Consider the following 18,516-nt stretch of genomic DNA (forward strand, 5'->3'; position numbering starts at 1 on the left):
AGCCCAAGGTCACCCAGCTGGCGTGTGTTGGAGTGCACAGGCTAATCTGAATTCCCCAGATAAGCCTCCACAGCTCAGGCGGCAGAGAGGGGAATCAAAACCAGTTCCTCCAGATTAGAGTGCACCTGCTCTTAACCACTATGCCACACTGCTGCTCGCCAACATGAATCAGCCAACTCAAGCAACGTAAAGAAAAGATGCTGCTTGGCATCTTGAAGGCTAATCTTTTCAACTGACATGTGTTCTCTTGGGTTTGGAGAGACATAATCCTGTTGGGTTGTTACTGTGCTGCGCATGTGAAGATTCAACCCCATCTGAGTGGCGTGGCGCACTCCCAATTACAGGTTCAGCAGCCAGTGGGACAATTTCCATGCCTGTGACTGACTTTCCTAGCACATTAATACTCATGGTTCTCTATTGTACACACTCATATACTATATTGTAGGGAAGTGGTGGCGAACCTTTTCAAGACCGAGTGTCCAAATTGCAACTCAAAACCCACTTATTTATCGCAAAGTGCCAACATGGCAATTTAACCTGGAATACTCGAGGTTTCTTAGCTTTGTGAAAAAAACGGGTTTGGTTCCAAGGCGACGCTATTCCAGAGTAAGCTTGAGTGAAGCAACTGTGCAATGCTTTGAATAGGTGAATCACGCACTTAGGAGGAGGTTTAATCAATCTAGAAGGCCAGCCCTAGATATGTGTGTGTGTGGGAATTTGGGGTGTGTGATTTTCTCCGGGCCCCCCCCCCCCTAGATGGCGAGGCTTTCTAACTCCAGCGCATGCGTCTACCAAAGAGGGTTCTAAAGCGCCACCTCTGCTTGCACGGCCAAGTGCCATAGGTTCGCCACCACTATTGTAGGGTGTTTTACAGATACCTTTGCCTGTCTCAAGTCATAAGACATCACCTGTTCACACTTTTCCTGGCTTTCCATAAACTGATGTTACAAAACTGTTTACATGACTCACATTTATACGCAGCTCACATTTATACGCATTCAAGTACTATCATTTTTTAGTATTTATGTATTATGATGATCTATGATTGTAACAAACCATTCATTCATTCATTCATGTATGTGGAGGGGCTTACTTATGCATGACAAGGGATCCAGGTTCCCTGCTTTCGACTCTTTGCCGCTGGTTTTGTCATCTGATCCATTCAGTGTTCTTTTAGACCCAGGCTTGAGAGGCGAAACGAAGCAGAGGAGAGGGAGAGAGGAGAAACATAAATGGCTATGCTGATATGTTTTATTCAAGTCTCTGAAATGTTCTAAGCAGCTTCATAAATTGTACCATTGTGAGATCAGACAAGGAAATAGTTTCACACCTGCTTAGTGACCATCATCCCCACACTACTGAATCAGTTGCCAGGTTTTTAACAAAGGCACTTGGATCAAGAGTGAAACCTTTGTGTAAATTTTAGTCAATTGGTTTTAACATAATCTGTATTTTACCACTCTTTATATGCCATTAAAGGTTTTGTATTTGTATTTGAAAATTGTACCATCGGTTATTTCACGTCGAATCACTGGGTGTTAAAGTGCTCACAAAGCGGCTAGTTCTTCTGAAGATGCCAGCCACAGAAGCAGGCGAAATGTCAGGAGAGAATGCTGCTACAACACAGCCAGACAGCCCTGGAACCACACAACGCTCCAGCTTCATAAATTATCAGTTCTTTCACAAACTACAAAATGCATGCCACATAGAAAACACTTTTAAAAACCGACAGGAGTTTCAGAAGTAACTTGTGATATCGCTGTGTGTGGTGTTCTGTTGCTCAAAAGGGAAAAGGTCAGATAACCGACTAGGTATGGCCAATCCCTTGAATGCGCCTAGAGAAATACTTTGGATCCCAGCCATTGTAAGGCACACAGAGTCATTTCTCTAGAAAATGCAAACATAAAGCAACTTACAATGAGCACTGTATCTAACACAAACCAATATTGAGCCTAATCAAAATCAAGGCTCTGGATTTAGGCTTCAGACACGAAGCCTATCAATAAGCAAAGAGCCTGTTGAATTTGCTGCACTCCCTGACGAGGCAGGAAGATACTGGGGCACGCAGACGCCACTTTGCACCATACTTACAGGAAGTGACCAAAGTATATTTCCTGCCTCCTTGATTGACAGTAGAGAACAACCCAAACAAGATGGCCTACACCATCCAGGAGAACATACAACCAGCCACCAAAAACGACGTTCTTACCATTACAAGGTAGGAAAGGCTCTTGAGGAACACCGCATCCAAACAAACGACCATTGTACAAACCACTTCCCTCGGCTGCAAAGACCTCACTGAGCATGCTGATAAGGATGGAAGTGTGCCACAAGGGCCCGTTCACACAATACACATACGCTGCTTGGTGACTCTTCAGCTGAGAGTCGCTATGTAACTGCTTCCTATATTCTTTGAGGTCAAGTCAACTCTTGACATGCTGATGCTACCCACAGTCAAGTCACCAAAAGCCATAACAAAGGCTTGCATTGGTGGTAGAAAGTGCTGTTGAGTCAAAGCTGACCTTACGAAAGCAACCCTGTAGAGCCGTGATGGTGAACCTTTGGCACTCCAGATGTTATGGACTACAATTCCCATCAGCCCCTGCCAATTGGCCATGTTGGCAGGGGCTACAGTGGGAATTGTAGTCCAATAACACCGGAGTGCCAAAGGTTCGCCACCACTGTTGTAGAGCATAGGTGTCAGTCAACCTGTGTTTCTCCAGATGTTAGGGACTACAGTTTGTCATCCCTGCCAGCATGATGCTGGCAGGGGTGATGGGAACTGTAGTCCCTAACATCTGGAGGGCTGCGAGTTTGACACCTGTGCTGTAGAGTTTTCAACACCTGCAAGGCAAGACATGTGTGTTCAGAGAGCCATCGCTACATTAAGTTTCGCCTCTGCACAGCAATTCTGGCCTCCTCCTTGAGGTGGTAGTCTCTACTAACCATCAATTTCAACCCTGACTAGCTTACAATATCTGTTGAAATCAGGCAAGCTTGTGATATCCAGGTCAGGCTTGATTAACTTGCCTTAAATGTCCTGGGTTGCAATGGGAGAAAGACACTGCCAACTGACATGCCACATTCCAATTTGTGTGTGTGTGTGTGTATGTTTTAACAAAAACATGCATAGCTACTGAGGTGGACAACAAAAACCTGATTTCACAATCTTTCCTTCAGACCAAGGAGTGACAGCCTTCAGCTGTCTAAGGGCCAGAAGGGGGCTAAGAGAAATCCTCCGCACAAAAGATCTGCTAACCCTGGGGTGGCGAACCTTTGGCACTCCAGATGTTACGGACTACAATTCCCATCAGCCCCTGCCAGCATGGGCAATTGGCCATGCTGGCAGGGGCTGATGGGAATTGTAGTCCAATTGTAGTGCCAAAGGTTTGCCACCACTGCGCTAACCAGTACCCAGAATACTATTATGAATATTATGGAGAAGTCGATCTATGGCTACCAATCTTGATCCTCCTTGATCTTAGATTGCAAAGCCTTAGCAGTCCAGGTGCTCGGGAGCAGCAGCAGCAGCAGAAGGCCGTTGCTTTCACCTCCTGCACGTGAGCTCCCAAAGGCACCTGGTGGGCCACTGCGAGTAGCAGAGTGCTGGACTAGATGGGACTCTGGTCTGATCCAGCAGGCTCTTTCTTGTATGCTCCTAAAGGCCATTTACCTTTCACATCCTGCATGTGAGTTCCTCTAAAGACACCTTGGTGGGCTACTCGCGAAAAGTAGCAGAGTGCTGGACTAGATGGGACTCTGGTCTGATCCAGCAAGGCTCGTCCTTATGTTCTTATGAATAGATGATACCATGGGATAAAAGCAGGCAGGGTCGTGGTGTGCCACATGCAACTCCAAGGCCACCATGAAGATTACTTACACACAGCTCATTCTGAGGGCTGTTCAAAATGGCACAGAAGCAAGACAAGGAGGGCTGCTTGCATCGTAATTATAGGGCACTGCCACTGCCCATGATGCTTCTTGACCTCCGTCCAGTAAAGCCACAAAGCAAATCTCAGCAAGCTGCTTACCGTGAGCTCGTCTTCATCAGAATTGAAGATATTGTCGAGTGGATTCGCCGAGCGAGACGACGCAGGTCGCAAGCTGCGTTTAAGTGGAACAAGCTGGTCGAGGTCATGCGGGATTTGTGGAGGGAGGAACAGCTGGGCGCCTGGCCGCTAAGGAAGAACAGAGGCTAAGCTCTACAGGCCTATGCTCAAATTACTGATCGCATTCAAGTAATTAAGTCCAACAGCCAACAGTCCTTCTAACCGTTCACCACGAGTGGGTGGAAGTCCCCTACCTGTGAATGGAACTGAGCCACCAATGAGAGGTCCCCCTTCTGGGGCAGCCGCCCAATCTATACAGCACCAATAGGGTGACTGCACGGCCATACAGCTTACAGGGAATGTTGCCTACAGCCACAGAAACTCCTACATTCTTGTAGATCAGTGGTGGCGTAATCGGAGCATCCAGATGTTCATGCACTAAAATTCCCATCAGGCCATGCCAATTGGCCATGCTGGCAGGGGTTGATGGGAATTGTAGTCCATGAACATCTGGAGTGCCATAGGTTCGCCACCACAGTTATAGACTGTTCAATGCCTTTAAAATGCACGACTAACATACAATTAAAAAAAATATCCAAAAATGGTACCTTGTTTGACTGAAGGACTAAAAAGTGACATGGCATCTTCTCCGACACCGGGAGTCCCATCTTCATTCTGCAAGAAAGCAGCAGCAGGGAACGCATGAGAAGACCCGTCCCTTATTCGTAAATTACCAGCAAACGAAACTGCTTTATGGAAATTCAGGACAGCAGCTCCAGATGCTTTCCCAGGCCTGGCATCGGAGCAGAGGCCCCCCAAACTGGTACCCACGGACACCAGGGACAGAACTTGGAACCAGAGGTGATATCCAGCAGGTTCTCACAGGTTCCCGAGAGTAGGTTACTAATTATTTGTGTGTGCCGAGAGGGGGTTACTAATTGGTGATTTTACCATGTGATTTTGGCCTTCCGCTACTCTCCTCTCAGTAAAGTAGCACGCGAGAACTTGAAGCAGTCTAGTAGGAGGTGCACTGGCATCGCAAGGTGCCTGCCTTGGGCGTGCATTCAAGCTTCCCCGCGACAAAGGTCCAGCACAGCTGCCGCGCCCTATGCCCACAGCCCTCGCCCCAGGCATACGCCTTCCAGGAATGCCCAGCCACACCCCCGTCATGCCCTGCCCAGCCCCATTGGCGCTACACCACAGTTTGAATCCCAACACCATGGGAACCTGTTACTAAAATTTTTAGATCCCACCACTGCTTGGTACCTCCTGCATTGGAAACCAGCTGTCCAGCGGAACTGTTGCCTCCTAAAACAAAGATGCCACTACTACATAAACTTAAAGGCAGAGCCCTCCCAGGGACTCCGGTCACATGTCCCCAGGCGCATGCCAGCTGGTCACGGGGGGGGGCAGAGAATGCCCCCCACACCCCACTTATCTTGCCGGTGGGAGCCTGCTGAGAGCTGAGGGGTGCACCAGGGGTCTTCGATGGCGCAGGCTCCCCGCCAGCAGCAGGTAGTTGGGGGGAGAGCACGCCCACAGCACGTGATGCCCTGGGCGCCATTCCCCCCCACCCCACGCCTCTGCATAAACTACAACTTTGAACTTAACACATCTCAGTCAAAGGCCCTAAAAATTAACTACTGATCAAAGGATAAAGTATTTCCTGGATGGATCAAATCAGGATTTTTCTGAATTAGTTGCCAAGTTTCTGTTGGATATAATTGGTACATCTGCTAAGGGAGATTTTTATATTAAATGATGGTTATTTGAGCTGTAACTATGTTACTCTGGTTGTAAAATGTTTCTGGTTACAAAATGTTTTACTGTATGATGCCAATAAAGAAGAAGAAGAGAAGAAGAGTTTGGATTTATATCCCCCCTTTCTCTCCTGCAGGAGACTCAAAGGGGCTTACAATCTCCTTGCCCTTCCCCCCTCACAACAAACACCCCAGAGGGTGGGTCTGAGAGCTCCGAGAAGGCTGGCTGTGACTAGCCCAAGGGTCACCCAGCTGGGCGCAGGGAGTGTACAGGCTAATCTGAATTTCCAAGGCCAATAAGCACCTCCCATTGGCCAGGGCAGCAGAGCTGGGAATCAAACCCAGTTCCTCCAGATTAGGTACACGAGCTCTTAACCTCCTACGCCACTGCTTTGTATTTTAAAAAACTACTGATTTAGGAGAAACTAGTTACTCACACACACATATTGCAATGGGGTAACCCTAAAACTCTGCACACGGTTCTACCCTTTCACTCGTCAGGGTTTCCACACTACAGCAGGACCACACCCACCATGCCCACCCTCGAAGTCCTCAGCAGAAGCAGGAAAGGAACTGGTGGGCCATACCCAGCTCACGATCCTTCCCCATCACACTAGAGGCCCGGTAAATGGCATCAGAAGCATTTGCAGTCAAAGCTTTTCACGCAGTGAACGTGGAAACTTTCTTCCTTGAAGGTGCCATTGGCTGAATCTGAGCCCATCTGCATCACAAACCCTGCGCTAAGGTGCCCATTCAGCACTCTTGGGGTATTTGAAGGATTTCCCCAATTCTCTACTTGAATACTGATTGCGTTTCTAAAGAACACTCACATTTCTCTTCTTTTATGCCCTACCATTTCCAGCTTCAGTGGGTCTCTGCATTTTCTGTAATGAGGCCACCTGGGTCTCTTTCTGACTCAATATGTATGCCACAGAAGAAGAAGAGTTGGATTTATATCCCCACTTTCTCTCCTATAGGAGACACAAAGGGGCTTACAATCTCCTTGCCCTTCCCCTCTCACAACAAACACCCTGTGAGGTAGGTGGGGCTGAGAGAGCTCAGAAGAACTGTGACTAGCCCAAGGTCACCATGTGTGGAAGTGCACAGGCTAATCTGAATCCCCCAGATAAGCCTCCACAGATCAAGCGGCAGAGCGGGGAATCAAACCCGGTTCCTCCAGATACTAGTACACCTGTTCTTAACCACTACGCCACTGCTGCTCCCCATGTGGAAAAACCCGACACGGGAACAGACGAATCCTAACAAACATTTTGGGGCAATATGCAGAAGCAGGATTGAGTGACAAGCGACATATGATCTATTCCCAAACTCTTCCTCAGAAATCCGCATGGATTTTTATGTTCATAAGCAACGTATTCCATGGCCAGGATACAAAGAGCTACTTGGGGTGTGGCTAAGGGCTTGGGCATCCTCTAGGGCACAGGTGTCAAACTTGCAGCCCTCCAGATGTTATAGACTACAGTTCCCATCATCCCCTGCCAGCATGATGCTGGCAGGGGATGATGGGAACTGTAGTCCCTAGCATCTGGAGGGCCGCGAGTTTGACACCTATGCCTAGGGGGACTAGTGACTTTTCCTCTTTGATTTCCCTGGATTTATTATCTGTTTTCACACTTCCTTCCCTGAATTTCAAAAGTGGATAACCGCGTGGCACTGAGACATGCTGCTGGGGAGACCCAAGTCAAGCGCCCCGTGGGCACACGGTCCTATTTGTATCAATCATTCTATGTTTCTCCCCCATAGGGACCACTCCTGGAATGCTGCTTTCGTTCAAACCCCTTTTTGAGACTGAGGGCTAGCTTGAACAATAAAGCCACAACACTTATATAGACACATATGCAAAAACACCTCCCTTTGACTCTTCTCTGCAGCCTCTAAAAATCAGCAACAAAAACAATGTATGTTGAGAGTCAGAATCTTCTAAAAGGAACGGAACGTTGTGCTCTAAAGTTGCTTGAGAAAACATGGTCCATTTATTAAAACACTGTACAATTCATCTTAACCTCAGTTGGGAAAGATAGGGGCATTGCAAAAGGATATGTAACAAGACGTCCACTGAATGAAGAGGGCAAGGACATCACCTGTCTGGGCCTGGCCTTTCACTAGCCTCTTTCTTCACTCACCTTATGTTTTTTCCCAACTTCTCGGTCACTATTCTGCCTGTCTTTTTTGTCAGGAAAAGGGAATTCTTCATCGCCATCGACAAACGCGTACGGATCCATTTCCGGCTCCTGGTCGGCTGCTATTGCTGCTAGATACTGATTCTTGCTCTGATACTGCTGCACCAGTTCTTCGGAGACCTTGAGGGGCTTCCTGCATTGCACCATTAATCTGCGAGGAAAAGAAAGGGCCTGGTTACAAACAGCTCGCTAAACCCTATGAGTAGGAATGAGAACTGAGAAAACCCTTTATAGAGAGTGTCTTAACCTACTGCATCTGTGTATGGTTCTCCAGTTGCACAGTGGCAGATAGGAAGGCGCTCCAAAGGGTGATCACTACTGCACAGAGGATTATCGGCTGCCCTCTCCCCTCCTTGGAAGAATTCTATAATTCCCGAAGCCTAAAGAAAGCCCAAAATATTCGGAGAGACCCGTCTCATCCAGCACACTCTCTTTTTGAACTGTTACTATCCGGCAGACGATACAGGTCTATCAAAACTAGGACAAAGAGGCTTAGAGACAGCTTCTACTCTAGAGCTGTGGCTATGCTAAACTCCGCGGCTTCGTGTTGATGTGTTTAGGGCTGTGTAGGGATGGGTGGAGGAAGGGGAAAGGGAGGATGGGGTATGAGTCTGAAATTGTGTGCATCGAGGAATGCTGCTGTAAATTTCATTGTGCGTGCACAATGACAATAAAATGCTTATGCTTATGCTTTAGTCGGCTAAACAGTATTTCCTCACATTTGGACTTGCTCAAACAAGCTCAGAGTAGCCTATGTACGGAGTTTTATTCAGTGAGCCAATGAGGTCTAGTAGTCTGGAATTTAAATCTACACTCAGCCATGAAACTCCCTGTCTGATCTTGGAGTGGACCGTTTGCTCTCTTTCACGCAGCCTCACCTTCGTCACAGAGTGATGATGATAAAAAGGAAGAGGTGACAACTCCACACAGCAGCCTGAGCTTTCTGGAGGGAGGGATAAAAGTATGGTGGAAGAGACACAGATCTTTATGGAAGCTCAGGTTAGATGCTTCCGGGATAATCGACAGATGGGACTGCAACTGTGCATCTGAGTGATGTTATCACAAACCCCTTTGTTTTAACCATCTTTGGTGGATTTCCAGCTCTCTTATAAGAATGCCTCTGCTGGATTAGAAGACCAGGAGTTCATCTAGTCTCAGCACTCTGCTATCAGAGGGCTCCTTACCAGGTGCCTTTGGGAGCTCACAGGTGCGTGACAGCAATGGCCTTCTGCTGCTGCTGCTGCTCCCGAGCACCTGGTCTGGCATTTGCAATCTCAGATCAAGGAGGATCAAGATTGGTAGCCATAGGTCGACTTCTCCTCCATAAATCTGTCCAAGCCCTTTTTAAAGCTATCCAGGTGAGTGGCCATCACCACCTCCTGTGGCAGAACATCTAAACACCAATCACACGCTTAAAGTAGCCAGTGCTCTCTTTTTTTATTTAGTCCTCGTAATTCTTCCCCAGCATTTTCAATGGATGCCCCTGGTTCTAGTATTGTGAGAAAGAGAGAGAAAAATTTCTCTCTGTCAACATTTCTACCCCATTTACAATTTTATAGGACTCAATCATATCCCCCCTCAGACGTCTCCTCTCCAAACTAAAGAGTCCCAAACGCTGCAGCCTCTCCTCATAAGGAAGGTGCTCCAATCCTTCAATCATCCTCGTTGCCCTTCTCTGCACTTTTTCTATCTCTTCGATATCCTTTTTGAGATGTGGCGACCAGAACTGAACACAGTACTCCAAGTGCGGTCGCACCACGGCTTTATATAAGGGCATGACAATCCTTGCAGTTTTATTATCAACTCCTTTCCTAATTATACCCAGCATAGAGTTTGCCTTTTTCACAGCTGCCATGCATTGAGTTGACATTCCCACGGAACTATCAACTAAGACGCCCAAATCCCTTTCCTGGTCTGTGACTGATAGCACGGACCCCTGTAGCGTGTATAACCTCTCCACCTTCTGCCCTCCCTCAACATCCTGCCTGCTGATATGACAACAATACAAGCAATTAATTAATTAAGCTGAAGTTTCAGAAGTGGGACAGTTGTGGGCGGCACCCAGGAATCCTGCACTCTGCATTTGAAAAGAAAGAAAGGGACAGAAGTGGAGTTATGCAGACTGTTTCTACATGCCGCAGTTTCAGTTTCACCCCCTGCTCTCCTTCATAGGGTCCCGGAAACAACTGAAACACAGATGCTTATTAATTTCCCTTTGCTGATGTGGGCAGCCACACTGGCATAGTGAGGGGGGGGTACAAGGGAGCTAGAGGCCCCGGCACCCCTTCCTGAGAGTGAATGCACACTCACCAACCTTCCCACTAATGGGCCAGAAACTAACTCAGTTCCTATAGGACAGGGGTGGCGAACCTATGGCACTCCAGATGTTCATGGACTACAATTCCCATCAGCCCCTGCCAGCATGGCCAATTGGGACTGATGGGAATTGTCGTCCATGAACATCTGGAGTGCCATAGGTTCACCACACTGCTATAGGACAAGCGGAATGTTTGAATAGCAAATTAATCTTGACAGCACAGAAAACATCAAACTTTTCAATAGATTATCACACAGCTCATAGGATGTGATCAGGACAAAAGTAATTATGTTTGGAGAATGCGCATATCAATCTGCAAGCATCTGAAGGACAGCTTGGTGATCAGCGTGGACAAGCCCCTAACAAGTCCTGCCAGACCAACCCTTTTTTCCTTCTTTACTCGAGTGACAGGCTGCCTGGATTGAGGGAACGGTGTCGATGTCGTTCACCTGGATTTCAGTTAACGCTTTAGATCGGATTTCCCACGATGCACTAATGGGTACACTAGAGAACTGTGGACTGGACTCTAGGAGAGTTAGGTGGGCGGGAAACTGGCTGAAGAACCGCAAAAGTAATTATCAACAGAATTTCCCCCGAAATTCCCGTTTCTCCCTCCAAAAAATTGAAAAACAAACACACATTTTCCTCAAGATTTTTCTGGGCCTTTACATCTATACCACGACTGGCGGCATGTCTCCAGGGTTGCCTACTGATTTTGTTCCCAGCAAGTAGAACCTACTTTCTTTACACTGGGACATGCAGGGAACGGAACCTCGAACCTTATTCATGCAAAACCAGGTGACCCAAAACACAGCTGTCTACTACCCCAACATCAGCCTCTCTGAAATATGAATACCTTATACATCCTGAATGAGAACCATACCTCCTAACTAACAATGCCAGACAGAAAAAGGTTCTGCCCCCCACCCCCACACCTTTGGAAGCCCTCCTCCACAATCCTTTACCTGGTCTCAAGATTACTTAACTTTCAGAAGCAGGTAAAAGCATCCTTTTCTGGCCAGTCTCTATGCTGAGTGCTTTTCCCCCACTCTCAATTCACATATTGGTTGTTAATAGTGATTTCGCTGCTAGCAGTCCTGAAGATCTTAACAACTATCAGCCGGTGGCTAACATACCTTTTTAAGCCAAGACATTAAAGAAGTTTATGGCCATTCGAATGCAGACATGTTCAGAAGAAACTGATTATCTAGACCCCTTTCAATCTGGATTCAGTCTTGGCCATGGAACTGAAACAGCCTTGGTCATCCTAAATGATAACCTTTTCTGGGAGAGAGATAGGGGCAATGCAACCCTATTGGTTCTCCTGGACCTCTAAGCAGCTTGTGATACTATTGACCTCAGTATCCTCCTGGAAAGGCTACAGAGCTTGGGAGTTGGGGGCACTGCTTCGCAAGAATTCTGCTCCTACCTCCAAAGCCAGAATAGTCATAAGGAGACTCTTGCTCGACGCTGTAAGTACTCAGGGGTCAATTTTGTCTCCCAATCTTTTTAACATCTATACGAAGCCGCTGGGGGACATTGTCAGGAGATCTGGAGTCAGGTGCCATCACTGTACTGGTGACACTCATTTCTGAGTGCCATCGAAATCAGGATAGGCCAGGGGTCTGCAACCTGCAGCTCTCCAGATGGATTACAAATCCCAGGGGCTGATGGGAATTGTAGTCCATGAACATCTGGAGAGCCGCAGGTTGCAGACCCCTGGGATAGGCATTCAACAATGGGTGCTTGGAGGCAGTAATGGGCTGGATGAGGGCCAAAAAACTGAGGCTGAATCCAGAGAAGACGGAGGGGCTGTTTGTCAGTGGGATTCAGGTCTGGGAAGTGGGGAGACATCCTGTACTCGATCAGGCTGTATTGCCCTGGAAGGGACAGGTGTGAAGTCTGGGGGTCAGGAAGGGATACCCCTGGACTCTGCTTGACACTTGACACTCAGATGGAGGAAGGGCCCAGGAGTATCTATTCCCAGCTCTGACTGATTCGCCAGCGATGGCCCCTTCTGGACAGAGACAATTTGGCTACAGTAATCCATGCTCTGGTAACCTCCAGGTTGGACTACTACAACACGCTTTTACATAGGGCTGACCTTGAAGACATTTCGGAAGCTGCAGCTAGTGCAGAACATGTCAGCAAGACTGCTAATAGGTATTGCTGGCTGGAAGCACATCGTGCTGGTCTTAAAAGAACTGCACTTCCTGTCAATTCACTACCAAGCCCAATTCAAGATGTTATCTTTGACTTGAAAAGCCCTAAATGGCTTGGGCCCCAGATGTCTAAAGGAACACCTTTATTTCATATTGACTTCCTTGTGCCCTAAGATCAGCACATGAAGCCCTTCTGATGGCACCAGTGGTAAAAAAAAGGTGGTAAAAAAGTGGTAAAAAAGGTGGAGACCCAAGAAAGGCTTTTTCAGTGGCGGCCCTGAGACTGTGGAATGATCTTCCCCTTGAGGCCACTGCTTTCACATCCTGCCTGTGAGCTCCCAAAGGCACCTGGTGGGCCACTGAGAGTAGCAGAGAGCTGGACTAGATGGACTCTGGTCTGATCCAGCAGGCTTGTTCTTATGTTCTTATGAGGTGCGTCAAACATATTTTTATGCATTTAGAAGACTAGTAAAGATGCACCTATTTTCCTTAGCCTTTGGCTGAAGATATGGTTTTCCATTTCTGGTGATAGGAATTTTTAAATAGGTTTTATGAATTTTAAACACATTTTATGAATTTTAATTAGTTTTATACATTTTGATAGGTTTTAATAGGTTCTATCAGTATATTGTTGTATGTTATACGTTATTGGTATCTTATAATTTTAATCTTATGTTGTAACCTGCCCAGAGACCTTGGGTATATGGCTTGCTTGGATGTGGTTATCTAGGTTCAGTGTTGGGGCCCCAACTTCAACAGATCTTCAAGAGCACGGCAGCCTTCACACTATGCAGATGCTTAAATTCTAGTCCCTGAAACCCAAATCCAACCCTGCTTGCTTCCATACTGCATTCTGAACTTGAATACCATGTGCACTTTCGTTGGCACATTACAACATCCCACGAAGCGACCACTCCATCAGAGTTTGGTTCCGGAACACAGACATTCCAATGCACATTCATATTAAAGAAACCACAGCCAAAATGTCACAGGCTGGGCTCACCCACTTCCTAAGACAGACCTTGATGACACAAAAAGTGTTCAACACACACAATAAAACAGGAAGTGAACCCGTCTTGGATGTAATTCCCACAGACTTAACTTTGGAAACAGAAACGAAGGTATGCTTACTCTGTAGCTGAAGGTAAGGTGTCCTGCCCTGCACAGCCCATAGGATCTTCTCTAAATTTTTCACTTGGAAGCTGTGGTGGCAGGAAATCCACTTCCTTTTTCTTTGGAACCTTATAAAACTTCCACATGGAATCAGCTTCCTCTTCTTCCAGGTTCACTGCCGTGCCAACGTACATTGTGGGCTCTATAACCTCCGGGAACGGAGCCGGGAAAGTCTGAGACAAACCATCCATCCTGTCTTCCATTGTTTTTGAAGGAACCAAAGGGTCGGGGGTTGGCATCTGGTAAAAATGATGGCTCTGGGGAGTGGAAGGCGTTTTGGTTGTTCCTTCATCAGCTACATCACAGGGGTGAGGACTCAGAGGCGGCGGCTGGGGCGAGTTGGCTATTTCAGTGCCATGCATCTGAGGGGTCTTTGCTACATCGTTAGTTCTGAGATTTGAAAACCTGACTTGGTTGTCCGACGTGGCAATCACCAGCCTTTGGTTGGCTGAGTCCGCCTCCATGGCGACATCATCACCAATGGACACGCGGTGGTGAAAGGGAGTCAAAGGGCGTTTCTGGGGTTTATCTCCCTTCTCTTGCTTTTCGTTGGCCTTGTGCTTTGGAGCTGCTTGCTGCTGCTGGCTCACGGGAGGGACTGGCCCCTGCTGGACTGCATTTCGTGGTTTGAGATTTTTGTGCCTGAAGTAAGGTGGAAAGAGAAGAGTACACTTTAGAACAGGGGTAGGGAACCTGCGGCTCGAGAGCCGCATGCGGCTCTTCTGCCCTTGCACTGCGGCTCCATGAGCCGAGCCGCTGGCCCCATCCTTGCCTGCCCTGCAGGCAGCAGGGCGGGCGCACCAACTGCCCGCAGCTGGCTGGGCCGTGCTGCGGGCTTCCCCTCTCACCTGCCCCATTGGAGCAAGGCGGGCGCTTTCCCGGTGGCCGGCGAGGCTGAGCCGCTGGCCCCATCCTTGCCCGCCCTGCAGGCAGCAGGGCGGATGCATCCATGCCCTTCTCAGAATGAGCGGAGTAAAAGGTAAAAAAACTCAATATATACAGTGTTATCTTTATTTTAAATGTCAAAAATTATTTGCGGCTCCAAGTGTTTTCTTTTCCCGTGGAAAACGGGTCCAAATGGTTCTTTGAATGTTAAAGGTTCCCTACCCCTGCTTTAGAACATCGCTGGATTATCGATTATTTGTTCCTCAAGGGCCCACACCTAATACGTTGACAGACAAGTAGTTATTTTATCTGTTTGTTTATTTGATTTCTAGGCCACCCTTCCTCAAAGGGAGAGGGTGGTATATAAATATAACCAATAAATAAACAAACAAACAAATAAAGGGCTCAGGGGCCTTGCAGTGATTGCCCTAAAACCCTAAAAACATTCAACAAAATCCAGCACCAAATCCTATAAAATCCTGGCACCTTTTAAAATTCAAGGGACAAATACGCTGAATCATCCCCCATACTAATATACAGCTCAGCCACACTAGGGATGGAAAAAGGAAGGAGGGATGGGAGAAGAAAAAAGGGAGACCTGCGAGATGGAACCATTGCTGTCCTCAGCCACAGCTCTGTAAGCTCAATGCACAAAACTATGGTTAGTGTTAAGTATGAGAGGTTCGCCTTAACCTTGGATATTGAATCCATCAGTGAACAGGTGGCTTACTTTGCCAAGCTAAGCATTATTTCCAGAGAATTCATACAGAGAGACGCCAATGAGAACCGCTCACTGCCTTGGTACCAGCAAGGCTAAGCAAGTAGTAAAACCACTTTGCTTGTGGTTGAACTTTGGCTAAAACAGCCTATGTTTTGAAACCCATTTCAAGTAATCATTTCATATTCAGACCTGTGGTCAATCCTTGAACTGCACTTCTAGCGTTCAGATCTAACAGACCATCCCTCCCTGTGGTAATTCTGTCAATCCAATCAATTCCTCCTAACTCTTTTCTCCGCAAGACATAACGAGCTCCGCCACCATCAAAGTGCAGGCCCTTTCTGTGGTGGCCCCAGCCACACATAACTGTTTAGCTGAAAACACAAGGAACCTTCTGTCTGTTAATTTGCAGGATGCTTTCCAAATCCTTTGATTTCCAATGATTTCCAAATCATTGTTGTTCAGAAGACGTATGGAGGACGTTAAGACCTGTAATGCAGCTTAATATTTAAAGGTCTGTTTTCAATTCTCTCTTCTGTCCGCTGTGTTTGATCTTTCGTGGTTTTACTGATGCTTTCACCCAGAAGTATTAGTTGTTCTCAATTTAACTTGCCAAAAATTCAAGGAAGCTTATGCTATGATGAAACTATATTAATACATTCAATGAACATACACACATAATCATAAGATAAATAAGTTCTACCATGAAATCATTCATACTTAGTTGTCGTTCATTGAGAAAGAGTGCAAAGAGCGGTGGGACCTCCATCCACTCACCGCACAGTCCAATGTGGGAAAGCCGAACAGCCGGTGTCCGCAGCAAAGTAATCGAAGAGTCTAATTTGAAGCGTGCCAAGTCGCAATGGTAAGTTGACAATTAGAAGCATGCCAAGCCGCAGTGGTAAGTTGATAATTTTAATGTGCAAAGCAATATACAGTGGCGATCTTCACTTGCAGTAGAAACAGCAGCTTGCAGCAACAACAGAAACTTGCAGCACCACCAGCAAAACTTGCAGCACCAACAAGATTTCCCACATTGGACTGTGCGGTGAGTGGACGGAGGTCCCACCGCTCTTTGCACTCTTTCTCAATGAACGACAACTAAGTATGAATGATTTCATGGTAGAACTTATTTATCTTATGATTATGTGTGTATGTTCATTGAATGTATTAATATAGTTTCATCATAGCATAAGCTTCCTTGAATTTTTGGCAAGTTTTTTTGACTACCCGGTCTGATTTTGTTTCTTATCTGCTTGCCTAATTGTTTCCATTGTTCTCAATTTATACAGCCTCCAGTTACGCTCTTAGGAGTGGGAATGTAGAGGGAAGATATTCCAATGAACAATTAACAATGAAAGATATCCCAATGAACAATGTAGAGGGAAAATATTCCAATGAACACCCCGGTAATGACTAAGCATTAAAGCTGCCCAAAGCTATGGTAGACACCTCTGTACAACTTTAGCCATATGTCATCGACACTGGGACGTTTACAATGTAGTCCCGATGAGTTTATATACAGTCCTGCATCTAACTCTATAACGTTCACAACAAATACATTAAGCTGCTATTGCTTTGCTATTACTGGAGTCCAAAAAGTCCTCCTGCAGTCTTCTTTTTTTTTTTTCCTGATGCACCAACCGGGTTGGGATCGATACCTTGAGCAAATGCAGCTCGTCCTCTGGGTGGCTTCCACAAATTCCCAGCACGCTATTTTGTCAGCCATCTCCTCTTCACAGATGCCATTTGATGTAGCAGAATACTTCCTCCTGGATGTTGTTGAGGGGAGAAAATTATTCTGTTAAGTACAGTCCAAAATGTAAAATGATACAGCAGCATTATTTATCAAGCACCGTATCTGAGGCAAAGGAGACAAAAGAAGGAAAGTGAGGTGAGGAGGGTAAACCAGGGACGATTCAGGGTTTATTCCAAGTCCTGAGCCCAATTTTGGTCAGGGAGGGTGGGATATAAATGTAATAAAATAAAAATATAAAATAAAATAAAATGAAATGAAATGAAATGAAAAAATGACCCTCAGGTATAAGTGGAGTGGGGTGGTGAAAACAACGGGAATGGAATAGATGCAATACTTTTAATTCCTCATGAAACTTCAATTTATTTTATGACTTTAACAAAACACCCATCATTAATAGTTCAGTTAAGTTTATAAAATTGGACTATGTGGTGTATTTATTAAAAGCATAAATGCCTTAGCTTTCTACGAGCAAAACTGAAAAAAACCCACCCAAGATTGAAGCAAAAGAGAGCCCATCTTGAACTGAGACACATATGTTATCTTTGTGCATCTTAGTTTTTGCCATCTGAAGAAGAGAAGAGTTGGCTGATGGGAATTGTAGTCCATGAACATCTGGAGAGCTGCAGGTTGCAGACCCCTGTTCTAGATGGACCTGTGCAACAGTCAACAAGGCAACTGGGCACCTCATTACGGGATACCAACGTAAACTTAAAGGTACTCTCAATTTGGCCCAGGCATACCTAGCAGACATGCTGCAGCTGTTCCAGTCGAAAGCAGAAATCAAAATAAGAAAAAAGGGACTCCATCAAGGACGTAGACAAGGGGGCGGGGTTCTCGGGTTCAACCCCCCCATTCATGTCCGAAGCTCCGCCCACCCGTGTGTGGGTTTTTAAAACATTTTAGTGTTTTCGGTTTTTGGCCTGCAGGGGGCGCATTGTTTAGGCTAGCAGCACCACACTTTCAGAAATTGTTTGGGGGAATCTTCTGATGATATTACCCAGGTTTTGTGAGGTTTGGTTCAGGGGGTCCAAAGTTATGGACTCCCAAAGGGGGTGACCCCATCCTCCATTGTTTCCAATGGGAGCTAATAGAACATGGGGGCTACATCTTTGAGGGTCCATAACTTTGGACTCCCTGAACCAAACTTCACCAAACTTGGGTGGTATCATTAGGAGAGTCTCTTATTGATACCACCCAGGTTTCGTGAAGTTTGGTCCAGAGGGTCCAAAGCTATGGACTCCCGAAGGGGGTGACCCATCCTCCATTGTTTCCAATGGAAGCTAATAGAAGATGGGGGCTACACCTTTGAGGGTCCATAACTTTGGACCCCCTGAACCAAACTTCACCAAACTTGGGTGCTATCATTAGGAGAGTCTCCTAAAGATACCCTAAAAGTTTGGTGCTGCTAGCTTAACAACTGCACCCCTGACAGCAGGCACCCCCCAAATAAATTGCTTTTATAAGTGCTAGGCCGGGGGCGGGGCTTGGGGAG

The 18,516-nt window shown here is 46.5% G+C and overlaps 1 protein-coding gene across 1 annotated transcript in view; it reads right to left on the bottom strand.

Annotated features, from left to right (window-relative positions):
- The window catches only part of MED13 (mediator complex subunit 13), a 138,975-nt gene that overhangs the window by 36,649 nt on the left and 83,810 nt on the right, over positions 1-18,516 (bottom strand). Inside the window, exons 8-14 of the mRNA XM_048518588.1 lie at positions 16,927-17,037; positions 13,621-14,304; positions 7,954-8,161; positions 4,658-4,724; positions 4,146-4,178; positions 4,032-4,108; positions 1,094-1,184 (exon numbers count right to left, since the gene is read on the bottom strand). Of these exons, the coding sequence (XP_048374545.1) occupies positions 1,094-1,184; positions 4,032-4,108; positions 4,146-4,178; positions 4,658-4,724; positions 7,954-8,161; positions 13,621-14,304; positions 16,927-17,037 (1,271 nt within the window). The remainder of the gene's footprint in view (positions 1-1,093; positions 1,185-4,031; positions 4,109-4,145; positions 4,179-4,657; positions 4,725-7,953; positions 8,162-13,620; positions 14,305-16,926; positions 17,038-18,516) is intronic.

This window comes from Sphaerodactylus townsendi, linkage group LG16, assembly GCF_021028975.2.
Source record: "Sphaerodactylus townsendi isolate TG3544 linkage group LG16, MPM_Stown_v2.3, whole genome shotgun sequence".
Taxonomy (NCBI): Eukaryota; Metazoa; Chordata; class Lepidosauria; order Squamata; family Sphaerodactylidae; genus Sphaerodactylus; species Sphaerodactylus townsendi.